This window comes from Malaclemys terrapin, chromosome 5, assembly GCF_027887155.1.
Source record: "Malaclemys terrapin pileata isolate rMalTer1 chromosome 5, rMalTer1.hap1, whole genome shotgun sequence".
NCBI classification, from domain to species: Eukaryota; Metazoa; Chordata; order Testudines; family Emydidae; genus Malaclemys; species Malaclemys terrapin.
Window position 1 is genome coordinate 76658541 of NC_071509.1, and position 27523 is coordinate 76686063.

At 42.8% G+C, this 27523-nt stretch overlaps 1 protein-coding gene across 1 annotated transcript in view; it reads right to left on the bottom strand.

Moving 5' to 3' along the window:
- Positions 1 to 24258, bottom strand: part of TMA16 (translation machinery associated 16 homolog) — a 49547-nt gene extending 25289 nt beyond the window's left edge. The window contains exons 1-4 of the mRNA XM_054029957.1: positions 24129 to 24258; positions 18080 to 18192; positions 3220 to 3257; positions 1964 to 2048 (exon numbers count right to left, since the gene is read on the bottom strand). Of these exons, the coding sequence (XP_053885932.1) occupies positions 1964 to 2048; positions 3220 to 3257; positions 18080 to 18192; positions 24129 to 24131 (239 nt within the window). The 5' untranslated portion in view covers positions 24132 to 24258. The remainder of the gene's footprint in view (positions 1 to 1963; positions 2049 to 3219; positions 3258 to 18079; positions 18193 to 24128) is intronic.
- Between the last annotated feature and the right edge of the window lie 3265 nt (positions 24259 to 27523).

A 27523-nucleotide genomic window follows, 5' to 3' on the forward strand; every position in this document is an offset into this window, starting at 1 on the left:
CAATCTTCTCAGCCACCTCTTTTAAAACTCTTGGAAGCAAGTTATTTGGACATGCTGATTTAAAAATGTCTGACTTTACGAGCTTGTTTAACATCTTCCAGAGACATCATCACCAGCATTTGATCAGAGTATATCATCTGTTTCTCCCCCCTCCACTACAGAACAGAAATATTTACTGAACACTTCTGCCTTTTCTGCATTATTCTTCATAATTCTACCATTTCCATCTAGTAATGGACCAATACCATTGTCAGAATTTTTTTGTTCCTAATATATTTAAAAAACTGCTTAGCAGATTTCTCCTTGTGTCCCTTTGCTTCCCTTATCAATTTTCTATAATTCCTAACTTCTGGTTTATATTAATTACTATCAACTTTCCCTTTCTGCCATTTGTTATATTTTATTTTTTATAGCTGCCTTCACGTCCCCTCTAAATCAGGTCAGAAGAAGTACAGCCTTCTTCCTTGATTGCCTGACACTTCCCATTATAAGACCCTGTTTTCAGTTGCTTATAACTTTGCCAAACTTTAATCACTTGAGCAGAAATTTCTCAGGCCAGGTGTCTCCCTCAGGCAGAATTTTTTTGAATGTTTCAGCTAAAATGGTTTAATCTCATTCTCTGAAATGGCTAGAGAAAAGTGTTATTTTGCCTATGTTAAACATTTGTACTGTTATTTCTCTGAGCTCCTCTAGTGCCTCCACGCTTTGGAGCAAGAACTTGAAATTTAGGGGGGTTGCCCTATTTTTGCATTTCTGTGAAACAAACAGCCAAATCCGTCTAAGATATGAGCCTATGAGGGAAAAAAAAAATCACTGTTTATAGATGTTCAGTAAAGACTTGTTAAGAGTTTGGAAGCTAAATTGTCCAAAGACTCTGTCAATACTCCAGCACACTCCAGCCACGGCTGTACTTAAGGACTATCATAATGGTTATACACAAGGGAGCCAAATTAAGGTTGCACAAGCAATTGTAATTCTAGCATTTCCTTATTTTTGAGTGCTTGACTTCACGACCATAATAATGTTGTTTTAATGTAGTGTTTTGAATGTGAATGTCTTTTTACTTAGTGTAACTTGCCTTAAGTAAATGCTCTGCAACCCAGAAAAAAAAAGTCATATGTTGCCTGCTATAAGTGGTCTTTCACTAAAAAGTCAAACTAAAAGTACTCCAGATATATTGAGGATATTTTAAAGTCTCATGCCATCATTTATACTGCGAAGACTTTAAAACATAAGATGGCAGTAGATCCTATAACATACACCAGCGGTGGATCTGCCCCAGAGCAGCACTGGAGATGCTCCTCAATAATGCAGGTTTCATTGAACTGCATACAAAATATGCCATAAATACTGACGGTAAAAAGAATTTATCATCATGAGATAGGCATAACCTATCAAGAGACGTAGCTGACAAATTGGCAACGGGGGCAGCCTTTGGTACATGTAATCTTATGTATAGTAATGATATAATGCCCATATAGGTCCCCCACTTTTGAAACAGCTCTGGCGCTGCTCAGCTGGCCTTCCTAAAACTGAATGTGGCAAAGCTAAGAAGCGGGGCTAAGTGAAGTAGAAGCTGTAGATTGCACTTTCACCAAGAAATGCGACTAACACTTCATGCACTGGGGACATAAACATTTCGATTGTGGATCATGTGGTTACTGGAAAATATATAGGTGTATCCATTTTAATTTGAGTTTGCCTTCACTACATATGCAGAGATATAATATAAAAGTCTCTCTGGTTATACGCTGATCTCATCCAGTAGTTCCAGAATAGTTATGATGTACTTATGCTAGTGCATAATATCTTCACTATTAATAAATCAATGAGATTTCTAATAATAAATATGAAAGGGAGATATTTAGTATATTTAAAATTCATCCTAATTTTACCAGTCAGTAAGTCAATTTTATTTCCAACAAAAAAGAGCCTTTTATATTATTGTATACCCCATTCTTACTTTTCAATTAGTTCACAGGCTTCTTTCTTTGTGTAGTCTGCTTTGCTGGGATCAAGGTGACTTTGAAACCATTGCAATTTTTCTCCTACAGGAACAAAGTGTGTGTTAATTATTATAGTAGCACTAGCACAGAACAAACCCCGTCAATGTTCCTGCAATAAATCCCATTTTTCAGGGGTTTAAAATTCAGTCATAAAAATTTGCCTCGCTATGGTACAAGTACAAGGTCCCAGTCTAGATATGAAATTAATACAAAGAATAGGTTTCATCCAGTTGTCATTTTTAATTTGGGAGAGAAGATAGAAGTTATTTACAGATGTTTTCCATCCTCCTTTACTAAATAAATAAACAGTCAAAGTACTAGAAATCAGGAAGAAAATGTTATATTTTTTTTTAAAAAACACAACCCAATTCTTCAGCAATCAATACACACAGTATATTTTTTTCAGATAGTAAAGTGCAGAGGAATTAGATGAACATCCTAAAATTGTTACAGAATGTTTTTTTAAGTACTGCTTGAGAAATGTTTAAAAGTACCAAAAATCACTTTCAGATCATGTTTTATTGCAACATGATGGGGGGGGGGGGGAGAGGGGAGGGGAGGGGAAAAGAGGGAAGGGAGAGAGGCGGAATCACCATATTGGATCAATATAAAGACAATCAAATATGTAATGGAGAAATTGTCAAAATTAGCAACTTAGAGTTGCAGTATGAGAAACTGGCCTGAGGCCTTTTCATTCCCTGATCAACATATCTGCATATTTTAAGAGTAAAGTAAAGTAAAACATCAAACTCTTTAAAACACTAGATCAAATTTACCAGCCTTCCAAATTGCTGCCTGACATCTCTGTCCATTCACAAATATCTACATGAGATGATGCAAGTATAAATTTTGGAGTAGGCTACATCTAATAATATGGATTGACAAGGCTTGGCGGTATTAATGAAACAGAGGTTTGTTCTGTAGTATGCCAAACTACCTACTGCTACAGTCAGCCACGTGATGAAGTCCACATATGTTGCAAAGAAGTGAAGTCAAAAGATACCATACACCTCTTAGCTCTGATTTCACTTGCAGTTGCCAGGTTGAAGTGAGAACATCCATGATATTCCAACAATTATACAGTTTATAAAGACAGTCCTTGCCCCAAACAGAGAATAATTGGATAGAATTCCTTTTCCCAGAAAGTCCGTAAGACCTAAATTATAGGACAAACCTTAATTTTGATTTCAACCAAGTAGCTTATGATACTCACCTACAATACTCAGGCGCAAGGCTTTTTCATTCTTCAACCTAAAAGACAGAAAGTGCACACATTAGTCAATCATTTCCCAAGAGAAAAGTCATTGGAAAAACTGGGTGAAAATGTGTTGTAGCACAATCCCACTTCTAAAACCTATCAACGTCACAACTTCGGATTTTCTTTATGTGAAAGCTCCAGGGCAACAGTTAATTCAGATTTTAGTAAACTAATTCTAACATTTCGCTATTGCGTTGTTTAAAGTAATGGTGGAAGGGAGGTGAAGGCAGAGTAAAAAGACCCCTTGATATTTATTGGACCCTACAATATAAACATTTTATTGTGACAAATAGATATAAATGTTTTGATATCTTCACAAAGCCAGCCAATGGCTTTCACACTAAGATTTTCTTGATCTGTTCCCAAAGAGTTTTTCTTTTTCTCATTCTCTTTGAATTATGGGTTATATACTGAAACCTCATCAATTCTGAAGGATGCATATGTAACCTGTTGTTCAGTACGTGTTAAATGTCCCATTCTAGTGGCTGGTTTACAGAAGATACAAGTCTCCTAGAGCTACTACCTGAAGGAGCTGCTCAAGTAGTAGACATTCATGATTTTACCACTGGAGAGTTCAGTTCAATCTCCAGCAATGACCCACATTTGTCCTAATTTTGTTTCCAGCAAGCCAGGGTAAAATATACAGAAGTGTTCTAATTATTTTTTACTTGGGCACTGAAAAAAACATTACAGGTCTGTCTCATCTTACGCGGGGGTCCCGTTCCGCGGTTAGCGCGTAAAGCAAAAACCGCGTATAGTCAAAATTACATTGAGTTCAATGGCGGGCGGAATCGCCCGCACTACAGGTACAGTACTAAAATGGTTATTTTTCTCTTTTTTTTTTGCCAACCGTGTAAAGCTGAAATCGCGCATGTTAAATGTGTGTAAGATGTGACAGACCTGTATAATGGGGGGACGCATCGCTCAGTGGTTTGAGCATTGGCCTGCTAAACCCAGGGTTGAGAGTTCAATCCTTGAGGGGGCCACTTAGAGATCGGGGCAAAATCAGTACTTGGTCCTGCTAGTGAAGGCAGGGGGCTGGACTCGATGACCTTTCAAGGTCCCTTCCAGTTCTAGGAGATAGGATATCTCCATTAATTTAATTTAATACAATACACCTCTACCCCAATATAACGCTGTCCTCGGGAGCCAAAAAAAAAATCTTACCACATTATAGGTGAAACCACGTTATATCAAACTTGCTTTGATCCGCCAAGTGCGCAGTCCCGCTCCCCCCAGACAACCGCTTTACCGCAATATATCTGAATTCGTGTTATATCGGGGTAGAGGTGTAATGGCAGATTAACATGGCAATGTTAAAGCTTTATTAACTCTTTAAAAAACAGTATTACTCTTGTATTACAGTCTTGATGGAGACTCTGCAAAGGTTATATGAGAGAAAGTGATTAAAATATACAAAATAAAGGAGCAGATCCTCAGCTGGTATAAACTTATAGTGACACTGACTTCAGTGGTGCGAGTGAGAATTAACACCAGCTGAGGATCTGCCCAAAATGTCTAGGGCAGGGGTCTCAAACTCAATTTACCTTAGAGCCAGTGACAGTCCTCAAATCCTACTAGTGGGCCAATAATGTCACTGAAGATGGTGTTCAGAAAAGAAAGTTTATATTGTATTTTTTATTTTGAATTTCTTAAAAATAATAAAACTATCATACAACTTTATACAATTCTTTGCCTGCCAGAGAGTTTTTAGTGTTTGCCAGACACCTGACAATGCTTCAGTTCTGTCAGTTTGTTGATGTTTGGCCTCAGTGGCTAAGCAGTTGAAACCTTCAGGATTGCAGCAAGGTGTGCATCAGATAGTTGAGTTCGGCATTTTGACTTGTTTATATTCATTGTGGAAAAAAGTGACGCTGCCTCCATGGCTGCCTGTGTCTGGCAACGAATGATGCTGCCTCCATGGCTGACTCTGCCCAGTGACTAGTGATGGTATCTCTGTCCCTCTCCCCCAGCCAATGGGAGCTGTAGGGGGCGGCACCTGCAGCTCTCCTCCGCGGGCCGCAATGGGGAGGTTCTCAGGTCGCAGGTGGCCCGCAGGCTGGGACTTTGAGACCCCTGGTCTAGGGCACCCTCTACCTGGGATGGACACTCTTTTTTGTGCAGTAGAGTCTAAATCTAAATAAATTAGTTTAGTAGAGGATAGGGGGAGTTGAAGTTATTTTTATTTCTTTAAACATTTTACAAGTAAGAGCAAGTTTATAAACACTAGCTAAAAGATTAAAATGCTTAAATAACAATTAAGTCAAAGGAATTCATCTGAATGTAGGATTTGCAGGATGAGCAGACTTTAAATTAGACAAATCTGGAATATGATGAGCACAGACAATACAAAGGATTTAATATTAAAACAAATTAAAATGTGAGTTGTACCTAAAGGTTTGAAATAGAGACTGATGTACGAAAAGAGGGAAGGAGTGCAGTGCACAGAATTGGAAGCACATGGTGAGAGGCAAGGCAAAGCAAAGCAAAGGGAGAGGATTTTGAAGGAGGAGAGCACAGAAAAAGCAATCTCATTCCATAAATAGGTAACAGCATGAAAAAAGATGACAAAGGAAATAGCATGGGCAGATGATACAGTTTTTACAAAACAAAATAGTTGTTTCTAATATTTTTAATAATACAAGTCAGCCCATTATTTTTACATAGTAGTTATATCAGAAGCTTTGCAGTTTATTTAGTCATTTTCAGTGTTTGCCATACCTTACATGACAACACACACAGACAATAGTGCATGTCTACAGAGTGTTGCCATGGAGAAAATTGGGACGTCAGACAGACAAGCAGCCTAACTAAAAGTGTAAGCTATATAGTTTCACCCTGCCTGTAAATGCTGCATATGAGGTATGTATTAGTTCGTAGTAGGTTACTATCCAAAAACCACTAAAATTTGTTGTTGTTTCTTTTTTCCAGGGATGAGGGGCGGGGGTGAGTGCTTGAATGCACACAGGCAATATTTATGTGTGCACATTTATGGAAACACTTCACGTTAACAGATTTTCATGAAAAAAGTTAACATAGAACACACGTTATTTACAGGATTGGCACTGTACTCTGCAAGAAGAGATTGGAGTGGGTGGAGGTTAAAGCCATGTAGATCCCAAATGAAAAAGTATTAAACTCCTGAGAGGATCACTGTCATTTTGTGGAATCACTAATAGGGGGAGGGATGAGGGGACTCTTAGAAATTAAAGCAGTATGTTCTAGTCAAGAGCTTAACACAAGGAATTCTTCCAGGAATATTAGGGCTTCTTCCAGTGAATATTAGGGCTTGTGGAAGTTGTTGCAGTGACAAAAAAGGCGCTTTTATCCACAAAACTAGCAGCTTTCTCAAACTGGGCCACCATTTTTGGATGCAGGATTGGGCCATGTGGAACTTCACAAGTGAGCACTTGTGGGAATGAGAAACAGTTGCCCATCACAACAGGCTGCAGTCTGATAAAAATGCACAAGTCAGCCACTCCACATCCTCGTGTCTTAAGGTATGTCTACACTGCAGTTATGTCTACACTACGCTGGCATGCGTCAGCTGACTTGGATTCATGGGGCTTGGACTATCTGGGGCTGTTTAACTGCAGTGTAGACATTCGGTCTCAGGTTGCAGCTTGGGCGTTGGGACCCTGCGAGGGGGGAGATTGAAAAGCGGCGGTAAAGGTGGTGGCTTTTGTTTGTTTGCAATATGGGTATCTACCCAATATTATTATTAATTTGTACTATTATAGTACCTACAAGCCCTAGACATGGACCAGGACCCCATTGTGCTAAGTGCTGTACAAACTCAGAACAAAAAGACAAGACTGCATATGGTGGATGGCTAAGAGAGGAAACAGAGATTCTACTCTGAAAATTGAGACTAAACTTTGGTTCTACTCTGCAAGTTCTATGTTTGTGTCTCAGATTCCATGTCAAGTTTCCTCAGTATCTAAATTAAGAGGTTTTTTTTTTTCTCTCCTACAAATTCCATCCCTGGCTCCAAAGGTCAAGTTGGGTTCTTTGATCCTACTTTAAAAATTACAGGTGAGTGAATAAATTTTCCTTCTCTTCCTGTTTCAGGCTGTTAAACAGTTGCTGTTCCCTCCTCTACCCACACCCATTTTTCATAAGTTGATCCAGCAACTACATTTGCAAAGCACTTTAAGATCCTTCCATATGAAAAGCTCTCTATAAAAATTAAAATCCTCATTCTTTTTTTACATTTGGCTTTCGACATCTTCACTTTTGCTTATATAAACTGAAAACAGTTAATATTCTACCATTCCAGAGATCGAATCTGTAAGCAAGAGTAAACGTTAAAGCTGTCCTGCTGCTAACACCACCTTCATGAGCTCAAGATAGATTAAGATGCAAGACATGCTAGGGAAAAAACAAAATCACTTCTAAAAGGCAAGGGTTTAAGGCTGCTTCTAAAGGGTCATTTCATGTCAAATCAAGTAGTACAGTTTTAAAGCTTTTCAGCATGAGATATATTAGACTAGCATATCTGCAATGGAAGCATGCAACATACCACAAACCCCTTAAATGCTTTACAATATATGAGCTACAAACACTGTATCCTTACTTAGAACAAGAAAACGTTGTTAAATTTGACTACCAGAAGCACTATAGGCCAGTGGTTCTCAACTTGTGGACCAAGTGACATCATCAGGACTGTAACTGGGGACAAGTGGGGGCGGGGGCCCCTGTCCCAGACGCAGAGCTCGGGTGGTGGTGCAAAAATGAGTCAGTGTAGGATTGGGCCCAGTGACGTCAGCTCCCCCCACCCCAGCAAGACTGGGCACAGCAGCATTGGCAGGAAGCCAGGGTGCTCAGTGCTGCCCCACCACACAGGATTGCAGGTCCAGTGATCCCAGCTGGAGCAGGCTCCCGGCACTAGGATTGCAGCAGCAGGCAGGCTGCAGAGCTGACCTCCGTACTGCCAAGGTAGAAGACCAGCTGGTAGGGGGAGAGGGTGTCGAGGCCTAGGGCAGTGGTTTTCAACCCAGTTGAAGAAAATTGTTGATGCCCGTGACCCAGTGGAGCTGACGATGACGAGTTTGGGCTGTGGGAGGAGCTCATGGCTGGGACAGAGGGTTGGGGTGAAGACTGCAGGGTGGGACCAGGAATGAGGGGTTTGGGGTACAGAAGGGGGCTCTGGGTTTGGGGGGCTCAGGGCTGGGGGTTAGGGTGTGGGAGGGGGTCAGGGCTCTGAGCTGGGGGTGCAGGCTCTGGGGTGGGGCCAGGGATGAGGGGTTTGGGGAGGGCTCAGGGCTGATGCAGGGGATTGGGGAGTGGGCTTACCTCAGGTGGCTCTCGGTCAGTGGCGGTGCTAAGGCAGGCTTCCTGCCTGTCCTGGCACCGCGGATCGCGCTGTGCCCTGAAAGCGGCAGCAGCAGGTCCAGCTCCTAGGCAGAGGCACACAAGCGGCTCCGCACAGCTCTTGACCGCAGGCACCCCCCGGCAGCTCCTGTTGGCCAGTTCCCGGCCAATGGGAGTGCAGAACCAGTGCTCAGGTCAGGGGCAGAATGAAGAGCTCTGGTTGTCCCGTCCCGTCCCCCATCCCAGGAGCCAGACCTGCTGCTGGCCACTTCTGGGGCGGAGCGCGGTGTCAGAACAGGTAGGAACTAGCCTGCCTTAGCCTGGCAGCACTGCCAACGGGACTTTTAACGGCCCGGTCGGCGGTGCTGACCAGAGCCATCGTGACCCAGTGCCTTACATTACATGACCCAGTACTGCAGTTTGAAAACCAGAGACCTAAGGCCACAGGAAGGAAGGTGCAGGGGGCTGGGGAGTGAGGAGGGAGTGCATGGGGCTGGGTCACAGCCAGTGCATGGGGGACAGACTCTAGGTGGCGAGGTCTGGTGGCAGTCCCTGAATGGGGGATTAGAGACCAAGGCAAAGTCCCCGGATGAGTGGGTTGAGTGCTGGGGAACAGTCATTAGGGGGACTGGGTTCTGAGGGCAGTTGCTGAGGGGTAGGCCCTAGGTGGGGGGCTGGGTGCATGGGGGGGCCACACCTGGGTGGGGAACTGGATGCTGGAGGTGGCAGTCCCTGGGGAAGAGGGGGGCCAGTCCTGCCCTGGACATGGCACCATGTCTCTGCAGGGCAGGCACGTGTTCCAGCCCAGTGTTGGGGGGGGAGGGTCTGAATGCCGAGGGGACAGTCCCTGGGGAGGGCTGGGTGCATGAGGTACAGTCCCTGTCTTGGGGGCACGCCACACCAGGCAGGGCTCCCGAGCTTTGCAGGCAGGCTCCGGGTGCTCAGCCCAGCCATGCCGCCAGCAGCAGTTTAGAATTGAGGGTGGCAATACACCATGCTATGACACCCAAATTAATTAATTTTAATAGTTAACGTTTTCACTTATTTTGCTCATTTAAAATGCTCTTGGTAGATATTTGCCAGTGTTGAAATTAAAGGTACTATATCAGTTTGAATCGTATTGCTAAATACTAAACCTTTTTTTTTTTTTGGGTAGATGTACAGGTAGTATATATATTGTGTGGATGTGCCCCATGTAACACAGAGAGCTGCATATGCAGTCCACAACGGTAAATAGGCTGAGAACCACTACTATAGGCCAACAAGACGAGATATATTTTTATAACTACTGGAGGCTACACTTCATACATAACTACTGATACAAGTTTAAAGGGATGTTCCAATATGATCTGTTTCTCTATAGCAGGGGTGGCCAAATTTACTGACCCTCAGACCTGCATACGACAATCTTCAGAAGTTTGAGAGCCAGGGCTCACCTGCTTGTGCTTGGGACTTCAACCCCACGGGAGGCGTCTGCCGGGACTCGGGGCTTCAGCCCCACTCCTACTGAAGCCCAGAGCCCCGTCAGGTGCACCCTGTGGGGCTGAAGCCCAAAAGCACTCCCCTCCCCACTGGGCAGAAGCCACTACCCCACTGCAAGGCAGAGATCCTGAACCCCCTCCTCCCCCAGTCTGGTAGGTGCAGAAGGGGGGGGGCGGAGATGGGGGTCTCCGAGAGCTACACTTTAACGGTAAAAGAGCTGCATGTGGCTCACGAGGGCTGGAGCACCCATGGAAAAAAATTAGTGGGTGCTTAGCACCCACCGGCAGCCAGCTCCTTCCCCACCGCAGCACCTCCCGCCCCCCGGCATCTCCACTGATCAACTCCTCCCCCTCCCTCCCAGCGCTTCTTGCCCGCTGTGATCAGCTGTTTCGCGGCATGTAGGAGGTGCTGGGGGATGGGGAGGAGCGGAACGGGGCAGAAAGAGTCAGGGCGGGAGTTTGGGGGAAGGGGTGGGGCTGGGGCAGAGATTGAGCACCCCAGGGGCAAGGAGGAAGCCGACATCTGTGTGAGAGAGAGCACATACGTGGAAGTGGGTCAGATCATTGTAGAATTTGGCAGATTCTCTGAAACCAACTTTCCTATCAGCCTTGTATTAAAAAGACTCCATCACCCTTTGCTCCTAATGAGAATGAGGCAACTGCTTTGTAGTTTTTGCATTGTGTGTAAAGTTAGCCTCTAGTCAATGGAAGATTAAAACATGACAGGACTGGGAAACTGACAAAGCGAGTACCTATATAAAACAGAATGGAGTCAGGAAGGTGTCTGTAATACACACACATAGCTACTTAATAAAACTAGTCTTTTCCTCAAATCTTGAAACAAGTATTCGAGGTTGCTTATGAATAAAGCTACCTAAAATTTCTCTAATTTTGTGCACGTGCACTCATAGCTAATTAATAGTGAATGTAAGGCCCCAAGGCTCTACAACCCAGGCCTGACATCTCCAGGCTGCCACCCAGCAGCAGCTGTAACCTACTTGCACTCCAATTTCTACGACCCACTGTGGATATAGGCCATGGGATGTTCTACCTCAAGGGTTTGAGGGACAGCAGTCCATGACTCCCAATTGGCACCCTGCCCTATATAAACCAAGGGGGCATTCCAGGAAGTGTCCAGGTAACAGTGTGGGTCTTCTGTAGCTGACACAACTGTTCCTACTCTTGAATTCCTGGCTTGATTTGGACTTCACCTCCTGACTTGGACCCTGAAACCTGACTCAGACTCTGACCCTTGGTATTGACCCTGGCCTGAACCTATGAGCTCTGTGGCTACTTCAGCCTCAGGTTTGCCGCATCTCTCACCCTTGGCCCTGACTGCCCTTGCTGGAATCCTGACAATGTATTTAAAGCTGTTCCCCTCCCCCCCCCCCCCCCTTTTCTTGGGTGCAAGTACCCATCTTATAATTAACCACAATCTATGAAATTATCTTCTACTCTGTGAGTACTCAAACAGCACTTGTAGATCTTAATATTCTTCCATTGTGTCCACTATGCTAACAAGACCACTCAAGGCAAGAGCTTGTTGGAAAATTTCCAACAAAACTTAGTTTCATCAGAAAATGCCAGTTTGATAGACCGAAATGTTTTGTTGAAACAGGCAGGTTTCCACTGGCGCCCTGGCTGGACTAGAGTCTGTTAGGCTCCCTGCTCTGAGGCAGGCAGCCTCCCAGTCCCTAGACTCTCAGCTAGAGCCAGGTCTCTGGGGTCTGCTACGCACTCACTACATATGCTACTGCAGGCAGCTTCCCAGCCCCCTTAACCCCATCCAGATGCTGGGACTCTCAGTGCTGGCTTGACTCCTCACTCAAAGGCAAGTCCCAAGACAGCCCCAAGAGCCCCAGATGACACTGGGACTCTTGGGACTGTCTAGGCTCCTCCATCCACAGCAGGGAGCCAAGGCTCCCAGCTATGCCAGGCTTTCTGCTGCAGAGCAGGAAACCTAAAAGACCTGAGAGCCCTGGCTCCAGCTGGAGCTCTGGGACAGCTCCGCCATGCCAGGGCTTCCAGTCTCCCACTTTGGAGCTGAGTCTCAAAGCCTAGGGAACCCCAGCTTGAACCAGGACTTGGTTCCTAGCTCCACAGCAGCTGGGAATCAAGAAATTTACTGAGAAATTTTGACAAATTCAGTTTTGTTCCAATGCAGAATTAACCCAAATAAATAAATCTCCCAAACTGAAAATCACAAGTTTGGGCCAGCCCTACTGAAGACACCATAAACAATGTACTGCATCAAGTATTATGTGGTTGCGAAGATTGCCTGAAAGTCAATGCCGCTCACAACAGGCCTATCTAAATTTTGCAAACTTCAGCTGTGAAGTTCCTCTCTCTGACAAATTACCTGAACCATGAAATTCTATCTGACAGCAGAACAAAATGATGATTATTTCTAGTACAGGAGACAATGAAGATAGCAATAAATCCCTCTTCCTTTTCAAAGCATGTCAGCCACACATTCTTTGTGACACAGAACTATATGTCCATGAAGATAAAGCCAACCTATATAGTTACCACTTCAATAGGGGACCCAGTGTCATACCCTGCAGACTAAACTTTGCTCCTAAAGTCATACCAAATTCTTCATATACCCTGAGGGTATTCAGAGGTCTTCCAGGGAGACTCATCTAGATATTAACTCATCTAGATATTCGCCTAGTTTACAACAGGCTACATAAAAACACTAGCAAAGTCAGTACAAACTAAAATTTCAAAGAGACAATGACTTGTTTATACTGCTCTATATACTGAAATGCAAGTACAATATTTATAGTCCAATCGATTTATTTTATAATTATATAGTAAACATGGGAAAGTTTTCAGTGATAGTGTGCTGTGATACTTTTGTACTTTTATGTCTGATTTTGTAAGCTAGTAGTTTTTAAGGGAGGAGAAAGTTGGGGTACGCAAGACAAATCAGATTCCTGAAAAGGGTACAGTCCTCTGTAGAGGTTGAGAACCAGACTTCTAGCATTATTCTGGTTCCATGTCTCACTGCCTGGAGGACTCACTCACAATAAAAGGGTCCATCAATACAGAATTGAGATTCAAAGGCATTCTGCCTGCACTAGAATACAGAGAGGATCAAAGAAGACACTTTATGCAGTTCGGGAGAATCAGCACTCACTAGTATCAGGAGACAGAAGCATTTCATAAACTTCTCTAAGACATTTTATGCACTGTAGTCACTTCTGCACATCAGCCAGATAATACTTACCAATGTTTGTTGCCTTGGGAACAAGCCTCGGCAAGTACTGTTGTCTGGTTTGTTGAATTATGTTACAGTCTAGTTAGGTCACTCTATTACTACATCTTCCTCTGCTAGCTATAGAAGGTGTTCCTGTGCTTGGAGGGCTACAATGACCTCTCATTATTGCAATATTAAAAGGTGTCAGGCAGATAAATTACTGGTTTACAAAAGCTGGGTTGCCTCCTGCATTCTGACATACTTGGCAGTGTTTCCTATCAGGTGCAGCACAGATATGCACATGCAACCTTTAACAGCTGCCTAAGGCTTTGTTGACAGGATCAAGGTTTACTGGTAATATACTATACTCCCCATCTATTCCCAGTATAAAAGTGTCTTCTCTTGGTTTAGTTTAAACCTGTTTCCAAGCAACATCAGCAAAACGGAAAGAAGGAGCACTCATACCAAATCAGAGTGTCTATACCAGATTATACTGGTATAATCAGTTTAAATTCACACCTTAATTTAAACCAGGATAATTTTCCTCTGGAGGCAAGCCTTAGACTGGGAAAAGTAGGTCGAAGATCATAATGCAGTCTCAATCGGATACTGATGACAGTGGCAGTCTTGTCCATTACTTACAGTTCACTCACTGTCATTCAACAGCATTTTTATTTTTCTAATATTTGTCACTTTCTCCACTGCATACTTAATTGATGTTTGCAAAGCACAATAAAATCCTTGGTTGGAAGGATAAGAGACAAGTAGGATTTTAATTGCATCTGCATACACTGCACCAGCACCTCTATTTGAAGATTTCCATTTCCAAACCGGTATTATTAATTGGGCATTTGGTTTTACATAAACACTAATTAAGCCCTAGAAAAAGATACTTGACAAATTTTCAAAAGTGTGGAACATATATTTTATCTATTTAAAAATGCTAAGACAGCTATGAAGATCCATGTGCTCCAGTCTCTAGGATTTCAGCCACTTCTCATTTCACATCTGTTCTTTCTACACATAGAGCTTTTACACACTACCACTTATAACAGCATAACTTCTGTCACTCAGAGCACCCGGAGCAATGTAAGTTACACCGACCTAAGTGCCAGTGTGGATAGTGCGGTGTCAGTGGGAGAGCTTCTCCCACTGATATAGCTACCGCCTCTCATGCAGGTTCAGTGGTTATACTGACAGGAGAGCTCTCTCCCAATGGCAAAGCATGTCCTCATCAGACGCACTGCAGCTGTGCCGAGGTAGCGCTTCTAATGTAGACTAGTCCATACTGTATGCAGGGTTATGGCACTCACTGCTACAGGGGGAAAAACAAGAAGTACTAGGCTGAGGAGAGCTGACCGCCATGAACAAGAAAGGAAGAAGCAGACAACAGAAGCACAGGTAGAAGACAGCAGCACAAATTCAGGAGAGAGAGTTAAATAAACCGCAAAAAAGCTATGTTTAAAAAGTGGTATTTTACTGAAGTGGGAGTTTCATTTAAACGTGCACAATAGAACACTAGTTTTCAAATATTTTACAATTATGTATTTCAAATGTCTTGTTCCTAATTAGTTTAAAAAACACCTAACCTACACATATACCCATTAATTCAAATCATGGTTAGAACACCGTAATTCTTAAACGCAAATATTGGAAAGTGAGGAAATTCATATCAGAATTCCACAAATATCCTTAACTCAGCCATAAAACCTTACCTCTGCACATGGTTCCACAAGAAGTGTGGTTTCAGTAACACTTAAGGCAAATACTCTGGAAACACAACCAAATTAAACCCAAGTGTGGTGTGTAGTCTTACTCTGGTTATTGTTACTCTAGTTATTACCATCAGGCCCCACACTGGCAAGGAAGGGATTGATAAGGGTCTGTAGTCCCAATTGGCCCTGCACCACTATACCTGATGTCAGGAGAGGAGAGGGGAATTAAAAGGAGGTGGCCCAGTTCAGTTTGGGGTTGACAAGGAAAGAGAGCGGAGCTCTACTCCTCTTGGTAAGGGAAGCCTGGTTTCAAGCAAGAGTCAGGCTAGGTCTATACTACCCGCCTGAATAGGCGGGTAGAAACTGACCTCTCGGGGATCGATTTATCGTGTCCCACAATCGATCCCCGAATCGGCGCTCTGACTCCACCAGCGGAGGTGGTAGTAAGCGCCGCTGACAAAAAGCCACAGAAGTCGATTTTGCCGCCGTCCTCACAACGGGGTAAGTCGGCTGCAATACGTCGAATTCAGCTACACTATTCACGTAGCTGAATTTGCGTATCTTAAATCGACTCCCCCCGGTAGTGTAGATGTAGCCTCAGAGAACTTCCTGCATGGATGAACCTCCAAGCAGATGGGACAACCAGCCCAGAAAGACTAATTAAAAGGACTGGTTGCATCAAGACAAATCCTGGGCAGGGTGGGGTATGGTCCTGTCAAAGGCTTCTCAGATTAACCTGGTTTTGAGTTTGTAATATTCCTTTGTCTTTTGAACTCTAATACCCTGGAAGAGGTGGAGTTAAATTGTGACCTGCCTGAAGGGCGGAGTCATGGGAAGAGGTGGACAACTGCAGGAGCAGTGTGGCTGTTGGGGCACCAGACTGGGAGAGAGCTGCCAGGAGGCACTGCAGTGGTGAATCCACTTTTTTTTTTACATTGAAGTTTAAGTTTCCTGGTTGATTACTATTGTCCCATAACCCTAATAACATTTAAATATAGTAGTTTGTGAAAAGCCAGATTAACTGTCCTCAGGGTAGATTTGATTTAAATCATGATGTAAATCACTAGTCAGGAAGACTCGATTTAATCATAGATCTCTACATAAAAGTAAATTATTGTTGGTTGTTATAGCCTTAATAAATATTTTTCACAACTCAGTGATAGAGGAGACCCAAACTGGATCTCTTTTACGGCCTGTTGCCATTATATGTTTTCCCTTCTAGTGAGAGAATGGTATGGTAGATCTCAAATCAATGAAGGCTACACTCTGAAAGACCTCAAGACTTCTGGAATATGCTGCTCAAACAGTTTCACTTTTGTTTCTACTGCCTGTCCCTCCCTTCTCACATTTATCCCCAGACTTCTTCTCCTTGTCCAGATCTATTCCGCCCCCAACAATCTTCTATTCATTGAACTTTTTGAAACTTTGCACTTTTAGAGAGAGGTAAGGGATTGACTCTGTGTACAGAAATTTGCAGAGGGACAATAGGGTTGAGGTCCTATTTCTCACCTCTATATATTTATTTATTTAAAAACATTTTTGCTGTTAACAAGCATGTTATCTCTGGAGATACAAATCAACAGTTTGAGAACTGCAAAACTAAGCTTCTCTGCTGGTATCTTCTAGACTTAGTTAGCACTGAGTCCCATTGGGTAGATAGAAAGATTAACCTAAATAATCTATACAGAAGCCTCTGGAATCCCATAAAACTGGGTCCCTAATCCATGAACTATTGGAACTCATTTACAAAACTTTTCTTAAACATTACATGAATATATTATCTTATACTATAGCATTAATAATCCTTATCCCATTATGAGATAGTTTTAATTAAGATACATTATAGCTCAAAGATATCTTTAGGTAGGTTTTTTCCTCAAAAAGCATTTTATCAAAAAAAATCCAATTTAAATAAATAAAATCGGATTTTTTTGTATTTTTTTTTTTTTTTAAAGTCATTGATTTTTATCCACCCTGATTGTCCTGGTCATCTCTAACCATGCATTTAATAGATGAAACATGCAATAGCAGAGAATCTCCCAAAGCAGTTCTAATTATATATACTGACATTTAAAATGCCAACAAGCAGACCTTTAAAGCACTAAGCAGCCCTAAAAAAGAGTTCCCAGTTTGAGGAGAAGATTTGTTCCCAGAAGAGAGAGGCTGTCCTGCCTGAAGATCAGATTACCATGACATAAAGGAGCTCCAGCAGTAGACACAATCAGAACTCTTCACCAAATGTTCTACCCTGCTGGCACTAGGTAAACTCTAGCCCTCTCAACACAGTGGTCTTTGCTAGCCCCACAGAAGGGGGGTTGGGAGAAGGCAGGCAGATCCCATAAAAAAGCAGGAAAAAAGATGCAGGGACCACCTCTAGAGATGAGTTATTCAGGCTCTATTCTCATTCAGTCTTTCCCTCCTTTGGTAAGGCTACAAAATATGCCAGCTATCTTGGGGTTTTCTGTCATCTGGACACTTGTACCAAAGAAACAGAATTCAAACCAAACTTATTGTCAATGTCAACTTGCAGTAGATTCAAACCAGGTGAAAAGGTCAATTACCAGTCACGTGTTAATCAGAATAGTTTTAAAAAGTACTTTGGTAAATAGATTGATAGTGTAAGTAAAAATTCTGAAAATCATCTGGTAGAATTTAGCATTAGGTTCAAGTTTTATGCAATGATCTTACATTTTACTTAATCCTGATTACTTAATCCTGTCTCTGTGCAAGGGCATTGACTAGATGACCTCTTCAGGTCCCCTCCAATCCTACATTCCTATAATTCGGTACCTTGACTTCCTAATAAATCAGGTTGTCTAATTTAATTTTACATTATTCTTGTGCTGAAGCTTCTATCAGTTTCCAAAAAATGTTATTCTACAAACAGTCTCACTATTAGGAAATAATACCTGATATTCAGCCTAATTATCTTTGTTTTCAATGCATATTATTAATTACTCCTAGTTTTACCCACTTACTAAAAAAGGTTCCAAATTTCGTGTTCCCTGCTTTCCTGAAATTCAGACTCAAAATAATACTTTTAAAAACCCAGAATTATTCTCCCTTTTCCCCACACTGGATAACATCTGTACAAATTAACTCACTTTTCCTTTTTTTCCTGTTTGTGTGCTTCTCTCGTAAGCTGAGCAGCCTTTCTGCTGTAAGGATGGATGACTTTTTTCTCTTGCCCTCCTCCTCTGCCCTTTGGTACTTTTGGCTGAAATGAAACATAACAAGGAATAAAATGAGACACTTCAGTTCTCTTCACAAAGTGTCTCATAAGCTACTGCAACCAGAGTAAAAGACTGCTCAAAGGGAAGCCAGCAGCACCTTATCAAAGAGATTCACTCAAGAAAGAGCATGCATTAACACCTCAGAAGGTCCAAAATTCATACAGTGGGTTTAGGTGGACTAGTGTAAGTTATATTCATGTCACTCCTTGTGTTACTAAGAATAATAATATGCAGACTCCTGAGTTCAGATTCCAACGTAGCACATGCAATATGAAAATCAGACATACAAACTCTGAAGGCTGAAGCAAAGCATGCAGTTATAACACACACCAACTCTAAACTAAAAAAAAAGATATAAAATTTGTTACAGGCTGCTACTCTTCTATTAACAGAAAATACCTTCCTTCTTAAAGAGCTCAGTGGTGAGGAAACTTTAAATTACCTCTCCTAACAAGGATGCAATTTCCAATATACTCTTATTTAAACTTTTCCCAACTGACGGCTCCATTTAAACCCTTGTCAGGAACCCATCTAATCTGCACAGAAAGAACCAGACTCTGCCACCCACAGAGACTACATGTCCCAAAATACAATGCTCCATCTTCGTGGAGCAACAGAAATCCAATGAAAACAGGAGTACTTGTGGCACCTTAGAGACTAAAATGTATTTGAGCATAAGCTTTCGTGGGCAACATCAAGTACTCCTGTTCTTTTTGCGGATACAGACTAACACGGCTGCTACTCTGAAAGAAATCCAATGGTCATTTCTGCACTAAAGGACTTTTACAAATAGAGATAAAGTTATAGCTTTCTGCAATGTCAGTGATTCAAGTGCATTTGTATATGTTCTAAAGAAAAACATCTTAAGCAAACATTCAGGTTACAGGAAGGGGCTCTTTTTAAAAAGGAATGCATCGCAAGCCTCATCCCCACACCACTCCATTTCTCAGTTCTGAATCTGAAACAAGAAACTTCTCAAGAAGATACAGATAGGAATACAGCGGTAAACATCTACCTAATACAAACCAGACTCAGGTTTCAGTTGTGGCTTGTTTTTTTCCCAGTAGTTCCCATCATTTTTATTTATTTATTTATTTGTTATGAAGTTTGAAGGTTGCCCCAAAATTAATGGAAAGACTACTAAGGAGTGCGACATTGAGGAATACATAGGGAAGAAAACAAACAAGAGTAAGCTTGGTCATAAAGTAGTGATCCTGCACTAGTGTTCACAAGTTTATTAATGTGATGATTTAAATTTGCATAGACTGCTTCCTCTAGCACTTCTTGAGAAGACACCCTGAAGCTTCACTAATTTAAAGAAGGTATTAATAGCCAACTATTGTTGCTCATGTGACTTCAGCCCAATTCCATGCCAAACTGGAAGCAACAGCAACATGAACAAGGCAGGTATATAAAAAAGAAAATATCATGCCATAAGCAGCAAGGAATTTTCCTCTTGAATCTTACGCACACCACTGTGCCAAAATAACTTACTCCTTCTGGCCAAAGAGCAAGTAATATTGTATTCTATTTAGTTATGTATATACAGAGCACTTAAAAACACACCATAACATGAACATTGTTTTGTAACATTACAGAAAAACAAACAAATAGGAAGCTCTGTAGTTTCCGTTGTTGGGGGCATCACAATGTGGACCGGGCAGAATCTGTACTAATGAACTGTTTTATATGCATTCCAAAGGAAACAAATCTAGTTGAGGGCTTCAACACCCTCTGCTACCACACAAGTGACAGTAGCATCTGGTGATCAACTACACACTTGCATGCTTCTGTCCTAAGTCACTGTGCTGGATAAGGGCCAAGAGGATAAAACATAGGAGAAATTAAATGTTTAAAACCAAGAGTTGACCAGAACCCATGGTGCTGAACTCATTTTCATATCTATTATCAAAATCTGGTTGAACACAAAGATTTTCTGGCTTTGAAATATAATTGCAGTTTGATAGCCTTATTCTAGTCCACATCACAAAAATGTGATATAATTTGACACAGCCTCCTACCCACAAGACTGGAACAGTAGTTTTTCAGTTTAGGATTGGAGTTTCTAGACAGAATAGTGGTGGGAAGTCTAGAAAAACATAGATAATTGCTCTAGTCAAGTCATTGCTAACAATCATACTCATTTGCCCATCCAGTTCAGAAACACACTGAAATATAACTGTGAAACAGCAACACACATACGAGCCAACTACTTGCTCAAAACTTGAGCCAAAAGAGTCCAAAAAGACAGATACATTTCAGTTGCTGTACATTGATCAACACCACAGAGAGTACAAATTTAAAACTTTCAAACACTTTTATATATAGTTATCTTGACAACTAATTTATCCAGACAACTCCCTGTAGATAGTGCTTGAAATGATTGATTCAGAACCAGTTAACATTATATTTACTACTACCTGTTAGTTTTTCATTCTCTCGGTTTGGTGGTATGTGTCTTCTACATATAGGGAAGACCTTTGGCTGCAATCAAGTTTGTTATGTTCATTTAACTTTTGTTTGTTTATAGTCTCTAGAACAGAATGATTTTCTGTCCTGTTGACTTGACATAGAAAAGGAAAGAACCGATTAACTACCTGAGCATTTAACAGAGCACTGATCCTATTCCAACTTCTGCAACAAGTTTCAAATTGCCTTTTCTGATGATAGAACAGCTTAAAAAATGGCCTGGTTAAAGAACCTGCAATGAATGTCTGGAAGAGTTTTTAAAGTACACTCTGTGGTACAACAAAAGATTTTATTCACAGCTAGAATTAAAAAGTACTAATGTTTTTTAAGTGGAGAAAGCAAAGTCTGCAAATTGGAATGTGTGTCAGTGGACACCATTAAATATGACAACGTAGAATTTTATTACACTAGTTTTCCTAGTCCCTACACTTACAGTAGGAAAATCAAATACACCTGCTAAATTTGCACATGCCAAACTGAAGGTACAATTTTGGGGGCAGGCGTTGAGGCTATTTTGAATATCTGGCCTTGAAAGCTAGAACACCTATTTTAGAGGAATTCCCCATAAGCATATAAACAAAGTAGATTATTATCTTGACTTTAGTAAAGCTTTTGATACTGTCTCGCATGACCTTCTCATAAACAAAACTAGGGAAATGCAACCTAGATGGAGCTACTATAAGGTGGGTGCAAAACTGGTTAGAAACCCATTCCCAGAGTGTAGTTATCAGTGGTTCACAGTCATGCTGTAAGGGTGTAATGAGTGGGGTCCCGCAGGGATCAGTCCAGGGTCCAGTTCTGTTCAATATCTTCATCAGTTATTTAGATAATGGCATAGAGAGTACACTTACAAGCTAGGAGGGCAAGTGCTCTGGAGGATAGGATTAAAATTTAAAATAATCTGGACAAACTGGAGAAATGGTCTGAAGTCAATAGGATGAAATTCAATAAGGACAAATGCAAAGTACTCCATTTAAGGAACAATCAGTTGCACACACACAAAATGGGAAATGACTGCCTAGGAAGGAGTACTATGAAAAGGGATCTGGAGGTCACAGTGGACCACAAGCTAAACATGAGTCAACAGTGTAACACTGTTGCAAAAAAAGCGAACATCATTCTGGGATGTATTAACAGGAGTGTTGTAAGCAAGACAAGAAGTAATTCTTCCGCTCTACTCCCCACTGATTAGGACTCAACTGGAGTACTGTGTTCAGTTCGGGGTGCCACATTTTAGGAAAGATGTGGAAAAATTGGAGAGTGTCCAGAGAAGAATGACAAAAATGATTAAAGGTCTAGAAAACGTGACCTATGAGGGAAGATTGAAAAAAAAATGGGTTTGTTTAGTCTGGAAAACAGATGATTGAGAGGGGAGATGATAAGTGTTTTCAAGTACACCTCTACCCCGATATAGCGTGACCCAATATAATATGAATTTGAATATAACGTGGTAAAGCAGTGCTCCGGGGGGGGGAGCTGCGCACTCCGGCGGATCAAAGCAAGTTCGATAGAACACGGTTTCACCTATAACGCGGTAAGATTTTTTGGCTCCCGAGGACAGCGTTATATTGGGGTAGAGGTGTATGTAAAAGGCTGTTACAAGGAGAAGGAAGAAAAAAAATTTGTTCTTAACCTCTGAGGACAGGACAAGAAGCAATGGGCTTAAATTGCAACAAGGGAGGTTTAGTTTGAACATTAGGAAAAACTTCCCATCAGGGTGGTTAAGCACTGGAATAAAGTGTCTAGGGAGGCTTGGAATCTCCATCATTGGATATTTTTAAGAGCAGGTTAGACAAACACCTGTCAGGAATTGTCTAGATCAGTGGTTCCCAAACTTGTTCCGCAGCTTGTGCAGGGAAGCCCCTGGCGGTCCGGGCCGGTTTGTGTACCTGCCGTGTCCGCAGGTTCGGCCAATTGCGGCTCCCAGTGGCCGTGGTTCGCTGCTCCAGGCCAATGGGAGCTGCTGGAAGCGGCGGCCAGTACGTCCCTCGGCCCGTGCCTCTTCCAGCAGCTCCCATTGGCCTGGAGCAGCGAACCGCGACCACTGGGAGCCGCAATTGGCCGAACCTGCGGACGGGGCAGGTACACAAACCGGCCCGGCCCGCCAAGGGCTTTCCCTGCACAAGCGGCGGAATAAGTTTGGGAACCACTGGTCTAGATAATGCTTGGTCCTGCCATGAGTGCAGGAGACTGGACTAGATGGCCTCTCGAGGTCCCTTCCAATCCTATGATTCTATGACTTAAACCATTTGGACTGCTTACATTAGGCATGTAGGAAAAAAAAAAAAATCAGCAGACTAGAAAGTAAGACTTACACCTAAACTTTACTCCTTTTTCTGTAATAGAAATACTGTTGCATATATATTTTTAATTATTATTAAAGGAGTAACGATTTTGAAAAGAATATAGTCCCAGGGTATACCAAGTTATGCTACAAATTTATTAGTTCTCTTATACTGTGGTATGTTGAGGTAAAAGAGTATTTTTTATGAATACAGCTGGAATGAATTATCTGTTACGAAATGTGTGGATTGCACAGCTTCATATATTAAACACGGACTTTGCAAATTTGTACTTTTAATTATATTGTGTAGCAATAGACTCCCAAATCTATCTAAGCAATTCGGATATTTAACTTCTATTAGAAACCAATAGGGATTATATGTCCAACTCCCCCATCTGACTTTGAAAATCTCATCTATAGTCTTCATATTGACCAACACAATTCTATATTTTGGTATTTTAATACACTGGAAGAGACTCAATTGAAAATAATATGAATGTTATGATCTCCTGGTTACTTGTTATTTTTGGTCTTTGTATATATGTTTGCAAATTTCAGTAGGCAAGGTTAAGAGTGGGTGTGCCGGGTAAGGCAGGTGGAGCGAATAGCAAGTAACGAAGGACTATCTGGCCGCAGGGGAGCGGCAGGATCCCTTAGTTAATTCTTTGCGGAGTTATCATGCTTGAATGATTTAAAAGCACAGAATAACTATACGGAAAAGTAGATTGTCGTAGGCACGAGGTGGAAGACCCTGAAACACAGAGACAACGAACGACCTTTCCAGACACTCCAACGCCCCCGTTCCCATGTAACCTGCCTGCAGCCGGGCAGTGGCCCTGCCAAAGCAGCCCCACGGCTCCTCCCTGTCTCCAGTCGGTTTTAAGAATAGGCAGAGGGGCCCCCGGGTAGGTTCCTCGCTCGCTCCCCGGACACGCGGCGAGGCACCGGGGTTCCTGCGGCGAGCGCGGACGTGTTGGGCTTCGATGTTTGTACACGTGGCTCCGCACCTGCTGCTTCCCCGCAGGGACCAGCCCCCTGGCCCGGCCCGGCCCCTCGCTCCGTGTCTCGCGGCGACGAGCGCCACGGACCGTGGTGTCCTCCGGGGCGGGTGCTCGTGTCTCGAACAGGCGGCGCAACAGGCAACACCCCCCCTTCCCCCGCACTCACCATGGCGAGTCCCACGCGTCCACCAAGCGAGCAGCACAGGCAGGCAACGGCGACTCGTGCGGTGCGGCGGGCACCGCTGCAAAAACCGGAACCGGATGTCTGGTCCGTAGCGAAAAGAGCCCGGCTCAGTGCCGCGCTCTCGAGCGTCTCGTTCCGCCTGCGCTCGGTGATTCCGTCACTGGCCTGGCGCCATGTCCCGGTCCAGGCTGCGGCTTGCGCTCCTGACCGTGCCGGGTGCGTGTCTCCCCAGCGGGTGGTAGGCCCGCCCCGCTGACTGCTAGCCGCGGGCTACCCCAAACACGACTGGAGGAAAAAGCAAGCTACAGCCACGTGCGCGGGTGTGGGCCAGCTCCCACCCCGCGAGCAGCAGTTTTCCGAGAAAAATCTCACAACGAAACCAAGTTTTACGAAGGACGTTGTGGGAAACTAGTACCCCTTGACTGATCCCCCAAAAGGAGCAGCAGTTGACAATACAATAATAATGATAGAAAGTATGTGTGTCCTTAACACTAGCACACAGACCTAGGAAGTCAGCAGTTCTCAGTGCTTTACTCCTGAAGGCATTCTGCACCAAACAAATAAAAATTCTGTGCACAATATTTTAAAATTGTGTTTATCAAATAAATGCGGAGGCTCTAGTATGGCAGTGGGGAGCAGAGGCTACTGCCTCACAGAGATGGGAGATCACTGTGCAGCTTCTCTCTCCCCCTGGAACACAGACTCAGCAGTGAGGTTGCACCCAACCCTGACAGCGCAAGGACCGGGCCTGTCCCCAGACACCCCAGGGCCCTGCCCCTCCATGTCAGGTGCACCAGGTGTGGGCAGACAGGCTCAGCAAATCAGGATACAAGTATGGAGGGGCTCAGTGTGGGGGGATCCAGCTGTGGGTTGAGAGGGTTCTGTGTGGGGCAATCTGGCTGCAGGTGGATCAGTGGAGGATCCAGGTGCAGGGGGATCTAGATGGGGGTTTCTGGGTGAAACATTAATTGGACTCTGCAGGAGAATCCAGATGAAGATGGTTGGGGCTCAGCAATGGGGTTGGGTGGAGGGATAGCGAGCTTGGGAGGATGGTCTAGGAGGGGGCTGAGTAGGGGAGATCAACATGCTGGGGGAATGGGGCTCATTGGAATGGGGATCCAGGTTCAGCTGGTTGGGGCGGCTCATCAGGGTGGTCCAGGTGCAGGGGGAGTGGGGCTCATCGGGGGGGGGGTTCTGAGTGTGAGGGGGGATAAGACTTGGTAGGACGGTCTGGGTCTGAGGGGGTCTGGATGCATGGGGGTTGGGCAGATGGGGGAGCATCTCCCTGTACAGAGATCCTTTACCCTGCAGCTGAGGAGTGATGGGTGCAGGAAGGGGTGGAGGGAGGGGAGCTTGCAGAGCTTCCTACAGCTGGGAAAGAAAGCTGGGGGTGGGTCTGACCTGGTCCCAGATGCCCTTCAGGGGAAGAGTAAGTCCTGTCCTCCCCCGCCCAGCCACAATGAGCAACTGAGCCCAGCACAGGGTAGGAGCCACCAACCAGGTTTTTCCCCAGTCTCGCCCTCTGCCCCACAATGATTTACCTGTCTGCCCTTGGCACCCAAAACCTACTGCTGGGGAGAGACACATGACTGCTAAGTATTACCAGGGGTGCTTGAACAATTTTTATAGTGGGGGTGCTGAGAGCCATTGAATCGTAAACTCCTATGGGTGATGGAAACCACTTCAAGCCAGGAGTGCAGAACCATCCCCAGCACCCTTAGTTCCAGCATCTATGAGTACTACTATAAAATTCCTCAGATATGTCAGAAGAGCATCCTGATAGGTTAGCTTGGCAACTGCATTGTGGTAGATTACTTTGGCAACATTATGTCAGGACACCATTTATTTTATTCTGTCATCACAGCAGTAACTTATCTCATGAAGATACTATAGCTTCTGTATTTGTATGACATCTGCTTACACAGCTTCTCTCAAGGAAATTAGTGTAAAATATCTTCAACTAGTTCAGAGTCTGATGTAGTGTGAGAATATAGAGAGCATTTTCCATAGAATACATGTCCTAAAGATGCTATTCTTTCAATTACTAAAAGTGTTCACTTTAAAAAAAAAAGATTCTTGGGCCAGCTCCTCAGCTGGAGTAAACTAGTATACTACCATTTAAGTCAATGGAGCTATGCTGGTTTATTACATTAGCTGGGGATTTGGCCCCCTTGTCTCCTATTGTGAGCTTCTATCATCTACCTATATGCTCTACTCTGTCATTCTTTTCCTATTTTGTGCTGTTTTTCCCCCCCTTTACTCCCATAAACTGCTACCTTCCAAGACCAACTCAGGACATCTGAATACCTGGTCCTGCAACCCTTATAAGAAAAGTCCTTAATCACATGAGTAGCCCAACTGAAATCAGTGGAACTACTTGGGCATGAGGACTACTACTTTTTTGCATAAGAGCTGAAAGGTAGGGTCCATAGCACCTATAACAGTACGTGGATTTAAAATAATACAGAATATTGGGTAGTATGCTACTTTAATATGTAATGACTATACTGAGGAATGTAGTCTCTTTATTTGCACTTATTTACCATTTATGATACATGAGAAAGAATGAGGTTATATTAGAAAGCTGATTCCACAAATTTTTATATTATATATCTCCTGAATTATTAGGATTTGACTGGATATAAGAATTATAATGGAAATTCTTGTTTTCACCTGTGTGGCAATGAGGATCAAACACCAAACAAGGCTAATAATATAATTTAGCCAATATGACAATTATATTAGAAATAAAATTTAAAAAGTATCTGGTTACAAGTAACTTCTCCCAAGTCTGCAAAGTCTGGTTTTTCTGTTTGAGACAAAAGAAATGTATGAAGATGTAGGAGAAAGATAAAAGCGTATCATCATATTGTGTTATTCTCTTTTCTTTTTAAAAAAAACTAAAGTGTGGAAAGGGACTAATTTTCCTCATTATACACATTGTTTCCAGAAACTGCAGAAAAGCATTGCGTCACCTTTGGACTTCAACATGACAAGATGCATTTATTCCAATGACAACTAAATGTAGTTATTCTGAAGAAAGGCAGAAATGAACGTATTAATAACTTGTTTCTTGTGAAACAAATTTTGCATTCATACTAATACAAATAATATTCTGAACATTTAATTCTTACTATGTTAATTTTTCAAATTATTATTTTTAACGTATTGAGGAATTAAGTCTTCTCTCAATTAACATTTAATGACCAGCTACATGGGGCCATTTACACTATGGACAAGCAGTTTAGGAAATCCAGATATCACAGAATTGTCCCAACATAGTTAAACACAATAGTATTTTGTAGCATACACTGATCCTAACCAGGCCTGATTCTCAACTCTGCCACGTTACCTTGTGCTAGCATATCTCCTTTGAC